At 42.3% G+C, this 9,381-nt stretch overlaps 1 protein-coding gene across 3 annotated transcripts in view; it reads right to left on the reverse strand.

The window, feature by feature from the left end:
• Positions 1-9,381, reverse strand: part of LOC109526580 (TOX high mobility group box family member 2-like) — a 134,737-nt gene that overhangs the window by 84,468 nt on the left and 40,888 nt on the right. For 2 of the 3 annotated variants that reach the window (XM_019887938.1, XM_019887937.1), the window contains exon 1: positions 7,358-7,983. The exons of the other annotated variant lie outside the window; for it this stretch is intronic. In XM_019887938.1, the coding sequence (XP_019743497.1) occupies positions 7,358-7,462 (105 nt within the window). In that variant the 5' untranslated portion in view covers positions 7,463-7,983. Of the gene's footprint in view, positions 1-7,357; positions 7,984-9,381 lie in introns of those variants that run through there. 3 annotated transcript variants of the gene reach the window in all.

Below are 9,381 nucleotides of genomic sequence, written 5' to 3' on the forward strand. Positions count from 1 at the left end.
GAAAAAACCCGTGAAACAGCAAATCCGTGAAAGAGGAACCGTGTTATCGCAAGGGATTACTGTATATTATATGGATATGGGCATCTGATTTTTTTTTAAATGCAATGATTAGTGTAACTATATTGACAATGGGTCAACATTAGGAAGCAATTATTACAGTGAAATTGTTTTTGTACTAGAACATTTTTTTTTGTTTCTAAATATTGACGGTTTAGAAAAAGTGTAAAGTCTTGTGATGTACATGTACTACAATCTTTTTTGAATAATATAAATGTGTGTGTATGTATGTATGTGTAAATATATATATATATATATATATATATATATATATATATATATATATATATATATATATATATATATATATATATATATATATATATATATATATATATATATACATATATAGTTCGTGTGTGTGTGTGTATGTGTGTGTGTGTGTGCGTGTGTGTGTGTGTGTGTGTGCGCGCGCGCATGTATGTGAATTGTAAAAAAGCTTTAACACTCTGTCAGACATGGCTGTGTCAGCCATTAACGAGCATAATCAACATTTAACTAAAAACCCAGGGGACTATTCTGCAGCAGGTTCTGGCAACATTGTCTTCTTTCTTCTTCAGTTGTCGGAATGCGGATGCCATTGCACAGCCCCATGGGAAGGCCCTGGCAGACGCGCAGAGAGATGCCTCTGAGCTTCGTTATGGCTAAGGGGGGGCGGGTGCACTTGTCCCCACTAATCAGCAACCATGACACCGCCACTACATTGCATATCTTCTAAATGACAAATTCTCATAAGACTCATTTGGCCTCCCTCAGAGAACTACAGTAATTCCTTGCAAGGGTTACGTTTCAGACCAAACCCACAGACGAAATTCGCAAAGTCGCAACCAAATATTAATGTACAGTATAACTTATTTACATTTGAAAGATCCATGCATACAATACCACAATACATGCATGTGAAGTATAATTTTTGTCTGCTTGAGGTCGCTCCCCCCCACCCCCCCCCCTTGTGGGGAGGATGGGAAAGGTATACACACACACACACACACACACACACTCACACACACACGCACGCACGCACGCACGCACACACGCACACAAGCGAAAAATTGACTTCCGCGTGAGCGACAGTTGGAGACAGCCGTTTTATTTGCATTCAGCTAATAAAATAAAGCATATATTGTGTTTTACAACATGATGTGATCATATTCATATTTCACCTGTCGTCGTGGATGAAATAGGGAAGCTTGTGCCGGTAAAAAAGAGCATTCTGCACTTCGCCGGTCCATTTAATTGAGTGGGAGCGAGTATTGTCTTTCAAAATATCGACACTTTCCTCATGATTCTCGTTCACGTCCTATTCCTGCATGTCTTCCTTGACTGCTACTATCTTTCTGTAGATTAAAAAAAAGTCCCCATACAACATGACATATTGTATGGGGAGCCTCAAACACACACTGCAGGCTGCCATAATATTCACATTGCTGGGAGTCCACACTTAACATCGTGAGTGGACAACTGGATTTAGTTGTTTTTTTTTTCCGCAGTCCAAATCGGGTCCGGGAGCATTGTGCCGTGTGCGGCGGGCCTTAGCACTAAATCACTCTAATGCGTCAGGCCAAATGCATGGACAAATTGGTACAAAACAACACACATGTTGATTTAATTAACACGCACACACGCAAACACAACACTGTTGTAGCATGAAATGATTTATCATTAAAGCACGGTTGCAGTACAATCTGAATTTATTTATTTACAAAATATATTGTTGGCTTTATTTATGATGTTGATGGCTGTCAGTAAATTCGAATAAAATTAGTGCACTTGCCAGATCCTTTTGAGTTAATATTTTGCTTTCTCTTTGTCAAAAAAATTTTAAAGAAAAGCTTTGTTTTCACTGAAGCCATAATAATGTTGTTATGGTATCGTTACTGATATATCTGGCAAAAAAAAAAAAAAAAACAGCTGCAGCAATTCGGATATTTTGGTATTCGGTTATGCTTTAAAATTTTATTGAATTATTGCGTTTTCGTACTAAAACAGAAGAGAGAGAAAAACGCAATTCATTCAATGAAGGACAGACTGTTTTTCATGTATTTTTATTTCTATATTATTTATATTTTATAGTGGATCACTCCCCCTCCGCCCCACGTTATATCCAGAGGCTAAGTGAGGCAGCGGCAATAAAAATAGAATTCCGCTTTTTTATTTGTTGGGTTTCTCAACCTGTATTGAGCCAAGGCACCCATTTTACTGAAGAAAAATCTCACATCTCACTTCCAAACAAAATTGTCATACAATGTTTGAATGGCGAAACGACGAAGAGCTTGTCTCGGTTTACTCGCAAATTGACTGACTCAGTGTGAAATCGAAGCCTGTTTAATTGAACACAAAACCGAAATGCTTGCAGAAAGCCGTGACTTATTTTGTCGTATTGATGGCAACAGGTGGAAACACAAGTTCATTAGACATGCTGCCAGCTAATGGAAGAGCATTGAACTGTTCTGCCTTTCACTACACGTCACTGGCATACCGAGATGAACAAATACATATTTGTAATTAAGGAAAAAAATAATATTTGGGCAAATTAAGTGAAATTGGGTCATCTCCCACGGCAAACCCCCCCCCCATAATGGGTATAAATCATTGCCTAAGTGACATAACAAGGTCAGCAGTAGTAAAATAAAGTGAGCAAGGTGAAAACATGAAGCGAAAAGGGAAGCTCAGACTGTGTGACTATGTCAGAGCCAATTCGGGTTTTATTGAAATCAATAAATATTTCATTTGGTCAGCGTCCCCGATACAAAAAAAAAAAAAACCTCTGCGTATTAAAGTGTGAGGACTATGATGTCGTGTCAGTTTGTGCTTGAACCCTCGACTCACTGTGTGTCACCGGCTTTTCCACAGTGGTATGCACAGCCTTCCTCTACACAGGGCTATGAAAGCAATTGTGATTGTGATTCCGGAGTCAGCAAAACGCATGAATGGCCCTGACTTAGCATGACACACACACACACACACACACACACACACACACACACACACACACACACACACACACACACAGATGCAAATACACGCACGCAGGCACTGTCCACATACCGGGCCACTGATTACTTCAACCCATTTGACTCTCACTCATCCTTTGATTCTCACTCCCCGCATCGCCGTCACATGCCACAGAATTTGTCATTAGCTAAAAGCGACAGCGGTGTACACGCAACATGAATATGCAGCAGCCCGCCTGAGTGACGGATGCAATCGGTTCGTTTGTTACCCCTGCCAAGGAGGTGATGTCTTAACTCCGGCGGGTAGGCCTGATAGCGAGCAGGATCACATCAAAATGGGTTCAACCAATTCCCACACAACTTTGCGGAAGGGGGAGGGCATAGGCCAAGGAAGTACCCATAAAAAGCTGCAGGTGCAGATCCAATCAAAAGGCCTTTCCCACTTTGCCGCTGTGTAATATTTTAATTGATGGTTCTGAGTTACTTTGTTTTTTTTCACTGAATTTTGCGAGATGTAAAGTGGTGGTAAAAACCACATGAATTGTAGGTCTTGGAGGAGTTGTAGAATCTACTGAGAAACACTCAAGTTTCAAAGTTAATGCTGGTTGAATGCAAATGACATCACTGAGGGACTGAACTAGGCTGTATATGTCGATGATTATCGTTGAAGTTGGCCAATTTGTTTGTTTGGCCTCAGCAGAGGATCCACTTTTTTCCAAACTAGCCACATTGTTGCTCGTTCACATTTGTCAAGAACCAACAACGAATGCCATGCATGGCAAAAGTCGATGTACAAAACCAAATTCCCACAGCACTTTGTCGATTATCAGTTGCCGGCTGCGCAAATGAGGAACCTACTCGATTTTGCAGAGAGTCTTAACCGGGAAGCAGGAATTGAAGTCATGAGGTGATCCCTCACTACTTCACGGTTCACTTATTGCGGTTTCAGTGCAGCGCGGATTTTTCAAAAGTATTCAAAATTCCAAAAATTCAACATTATACCTATATATATATATATATATATATATATATATATATATATATATATACTACTAATTGCCAAAAATGGAACAGTCCAACCTCGTGTCTGCTCGCCAACACTTATGAACCAGTAGGTGGTCTGTTGTCAGTTGAATAGATGATGGAGGTAAAAAAAAAAAAAAACGTTGCCATTTGTCCTTGGTGGAAGTCTGTACTGATCACGACGTTCTCGTTATAGAGGGTCATAAGTTGTCTGCAGTATAGGCAGAAGGGTGACTCGTACACCCGAACAGAATGATTCAATCTGTTCACTTGATGCATGATGAGCCTGGATGGAAACTGTCTGAATATGTAAAGTGAAAGTAACCTTTGCACCACGCAAACAAAGACACGCACGCGCACGATTGCATACAAGGCGGTACTGTAATAAAAAAAAAAAAAAAGAAAAAAAAAAAAGAAAATACAGGAGTGCGATAAGGCATTCAAATGGAGCGCATCATTCCCCAGCTTATCAGAGGCAGCGAGGACCACCAGGCAACAAAGCTTCAGCTCTTCAGTCATGTCCTATCGAGGCAGATATCAGTTGTTGGGAGGATATATGAGCTGGGTGGGGCCTGAGTGTATAAACACCGGGCCCTCACTCTCGCTGCACTCTGTGCTCTTGCACTGTAGGCAGTGGCCTCACTGGAGCAGTCACCACTGTTTGATTAAGGTATTCAAATAAAGGAGCAGGCAAGGTGTTCCCTTCTCGCAAAGCAAACGACGGGAGCCTGACAAACCAATAGCCTCTGCGCAGTTACAATTGTCCCCCCACACCCCCCCCCAATTTTTTTTTAATGCATCTCAGTCCTTCTAGAACTGCCTTTTTGTGCATCATATGAGTAATACATGTAAGCATGCAGCCCGTGAGGCAGCAGACAGCATTAACAAATGACACAGTTTCATATTATCCCTGCTCAAAGCTGCTGTGGAGCTATTATTCTGTATAAATTCTCCCGGGCGCTTGCGAGAGCGCCACGGAGATAAAAGACGTGAACGCATAGTGAAAATGAAGTGGGCACTGAAAAGTAGTGAAGTAGAAATCTTCAGGGTTATTTATGGATCTTTCTGAATCATCTCATCCTGCACTTGAAGTATCCCCCACAGTTCATTTTCTGCAGCTTTATTTTTTTTTTCTTTCGTTCCACCCAACTGCAAAGCATCATAAATACAGTGCTGTCACTTTTCTTACCGAGGGGGTTATGCTTTGGTGAACAAAAATGAAATTAGTTAAATGATTTACAGATTTATTTAATTTTTTTTTTTTTTGCATAGGGGTGGGGCATAGGAAGCCATTACATTTTAGTGCAAGTCCAGATATATGGAGGGGTGTCACCAGTATCTACCACGAGAATCGATTGCAAGAACCTGAGTGACAACAATTAAGTCTGCTCAGGAGGTGAACGTGGACAATTTGGTGGGTGTGCCAAACTCGGATTGATCGGCTTTAGACGCTCCGTTGTTGTATCGTTCGACTTATCAATCATATCGGAGCTAGAAACAGCTCAGGACTCTTTAGTAGTTACTTTCTGACTGATCAACACTGCAACTGATACGCTTCCACCGAATGCGGTGGGCGGAGGGGAGTAAAAAGTGGCACCGGCAATCTCACAGCATGCCCGCAAATGATTATGAATGGAAGCAGCTGCGGCGCCAAAATGAGCAGCGGGACAGCATTTGAAAGCATGGCGGCAGCACACGTGCTCGCTGTCACATAAACTTGCTAATTACTCAAAGTAGACTTGCGGTCGCATTCCGCGCGGCATCCACCAAGCGCACTGGCGGTTTGCAAATAAGCACAGCGTAAAGCTCAAATGCGAGCGCATGCTCGGGTTATATCAATTAAGCTTGCTCGCCACGTGCGCTTGCATAAGCATGTGCAACAGAGAAAGACTCGACAGCAAGACGAGCAATGCTTGCCTTTTGCACAAAGTGACTATCAAGAGTATCTCAAATAAATCAGAAAAAGAGCATGAAATTGTGGTCGTATGCAAAGCGGAGAGTTACGACGTTTCATTTTTGGCTCCACGGTAGACGAGAGAAGCGTAGAATCAAGATGTCAGCCGTGATATTTTGATCTACGGGCTTTTGCAACGTAACGCATAACAGTCGTCTTTTAATGAGCGACAACCGTGAACTTCATTGTGTTCAGAAGACAAAACAAAAACATTGATTGCTATCGTAGTTTACATGTGTCATGACACCTGCCCTTGAGGCCTTACTCTGCTTTTTCTATCCGCATAGTGTCAACACATCCGGAGGCTTTGGCTCCAGGATGATGCACTGAGCATATTCTCGGGATGTTCCAAAATTCCTTTCACTCACAGAAAAGAGAAACCTGCTAAAGTGCAGACAGAGTGGAAAAGTAATTGTTGAGTCACAGGTGTAAACGTGATTGACTACGAACCCATCTTCACCAACACCTCAGTCTTGTTTCAACCAATGACTGCAATGTTCCGTTCAGTTACACTTTTCCGTTGCCCGCACAGTCTGCCATAGAGTTCCGAACAGTGTCATGTATCATTCTCTAAACTCATTTAAAAAACGGGGAACCGTTTTAGATCGTCACTGTGTCATATGGTTGTAGGTTGTTGGGGGTTGTGTGCATTGAGTGGAGAATTGTTGCTCACGTTTTGCGTCTTGTGACTGCCAATGAAACTGAGCTCTAAGCTAGCATCTTTCGAAAGGCAGCGATGGGTTACATGAAGAAGTGTACCCAATAAAGTGGCCACGGATGCTCTTAAAGTACTTGGCCTTATTTTGTTTCATTATGCTAAACTTGTGGTACATGCGCACACGGAGCTAGCTGCTCCGGTCGTGTTCCAACATGACAGCGAGTCCCTCTTCTCGGTGGCTTTTATAAATGTAGACAGTGAAATGCCAAGTGTGCGCTTCGTGCCAGTCACGGTGTCCGGTACGTATCGCGATACCAAACAATTAAGAGTACATTATTGCTCGTACACATTCATTCAAGCTATAAAGAATGCAGGAACCGACGATGGATTTTAAGACACCCGCCGCTCCTTCACACCGGGGGACGACTAAATTGCACATTTGACCGTAACATCACCGTGGAAATGTCACAGCAAGAGTAAAAGTTATTCTAAACTTGAAATCCTAATGTCAGGCATGAATAAAAATTTAAAGCCGTCTTTGTAGCGTTATGAGGGTCGAACAAACTATGAAGGAAGACAAAGTAAGTAAAACGCGCGTACATTACAAAAAAGGAAAGAAAACAGTCGCAGGTTGGCAAGACTCGGGCGCGTGTACACACACTCACATGCACGCACGCGACGTGTTATTGACTTATTTGCAAGTCTTTTTACCTTGTTGGGGTGATAATAGTCCAGCGAGCTCAAACAACTTGGATCAGCAGGTAGGGAGCATGAACCCACATTGGCCGGGGGAGCAGGGTAAAATCTCACGTCCATCTCACGTTGAGCGAGCCTGAACGCATCAAATCACTTCCAGCTTGGACTCGAACTCACTGTTGTCTCGGCGATAAAGCACACACACGCACACACGAGAAGAGAAAGAGACAAAAAAAAAAAAAAGAGTGGGGGGGCAGAATCTAAGTTGTTCTCGGTGCACTTTTCCCTCTTGTTCAGTGGCGGGCTGGTGCGCAGTGGTCCTCAGCGTGACAAATAGTCCCTCACTCCAAGCACAAATGTCACAGATGCACACGTGCTGCCACAACTACTGTATATCCGGGTATTCCACAGCAAAACAAACCTCCCAAGTTGACACTTTTTCTCTCTCTCTCTTTGTCTTTTTTCTTTCTTTCTTTCTTTTTTTTTAAAAACTCCACCGTCAAACGTCAGCCTCCTCTGTGCGCTCTCACACTGGCTTTGTTATGGACGTGCACATATTCTCGCACTGGTTCCAGTGCGCAGAAGTGGTCCGACTTCCCTCTGCCATGCGACCTCTGCCGATAATACAAGGGAAAGAGGAAAAGAGAAAAAAAAAAAGAGAGAGGAGGGGGAAGGGAGGGGAGATTGGTTGGCTGCCTTGGCAACCGTGTGCTCCTTTCTGCAACTGCGCACTCCCGATTAGGAGCAAATGTAGTGTATAGCTCGCGCGCGTGTTTGTGTGGATTCTGAGTGCCCCTTTCTATACTGGCGCTCCATAAAGACTCCTTCCCATACGGGTGATTGTGCCAAGGCAGTGTGTAGGCTGAGTTCAGGTGCACATTTTAGTGTACGCGTGTGTACAGTGCGTTATTTGCATGGCTTTTTAAAGTAAAATTAACCTGCTGCACCCTGCAAGCACATTTCTCCTGTTACGCACTATTGTTTGGTTTCATTTTACCTCCAGTGCAACGAACATAATCCATTCTGAAACACACGCGCACGCGCACGCACACACACACTCAGGAAATAATGAAACATGAACCATCCATCATCCAATTCAAAATTGTGCAACCTCTGGAGTATCTAGAGATATTATCAGCTTTATTATCATCATTATAGAAGGAATATTATAACTTTTTTTTTTTGTTCAGGTGTAGCAGAATTCACCAGCACACCTTTGGTACAGCTTCCGTTGCTTTTTTCAAGATATGTGCAAAGTGCATTGCTCGACCATTATAAGTCTTTTTTTACTTGCTGATCTATTTTTATCATTACATGTAATCATAAAATGGAATAAAGCTTCCGACATTGAATGCATTAGAATGGTTTTTCAAGATATCACTTTAATAATAGACATTTTGGCTGATGTGACATTCTCATTTATTCTTCTCATTGGAGTCCAGTATTATGATTACAATATATTTCACTGGCCTCCCATCCATTTTGCTGACTGTTTGCATACATGGCAATTTTCCGCGGATCCGCGGAAATCCGCCGTTTTATTTCTTAAATTGATCATTTTTGTGAATCGTCTAAATCCGTTGAGAAAATTTTAGGGCTGGTCAGGTACCTTCTCGTCGAGTTTTCACGAGCTCTCCCGAACAGTCTCTCCGTTTTCCGTTTGTAAACAGCCCTGCGATTGGACGTGTATGAAAGCTTCAACTAATCAGATCACTGAAGGCATTATTTGTTGCGGAAGTCTTAGCTCGATTATAAACGGCACAGCGATTGGTTAACTACAAGCGATTGGACCAATCAAATTGCATGTTACATATTGTTTTACCTGATTCATGGCGGCCTGTTCGTCTCGCAAATTCATTGTTCTGGGATCGTTTTGAGCGGAATTATGACATTTTTGACGAAAGATCAGGAGTCTTTAATCCTAGAAATTGACTCAAATGTCAAGAATAAATTCCGATTGGACTGGCTTGACAGAAAAGTCACTGTAAAGGTTAAAATTGGCTCCAAGTTCGACGAAGTTACAGAAGCTCTTGGACAAT

The sequence above is a fragment of the Hippocampus comes genome, unplaced genomic scaffold (assembly GCF_001891065.2).
Source record: "Hippocampus comes isolate QL1 unplaced genomic scaffold, H_comes_QL1_v1.1 scaffold14, whole genome shotgun sequence".
Lineage (NCBI taxonomy): Eukaryota > Metazoa > Chordata > Actinopteri > Syngnathiformes > Syngnathidae > Hippocampus > Hippocampus comes.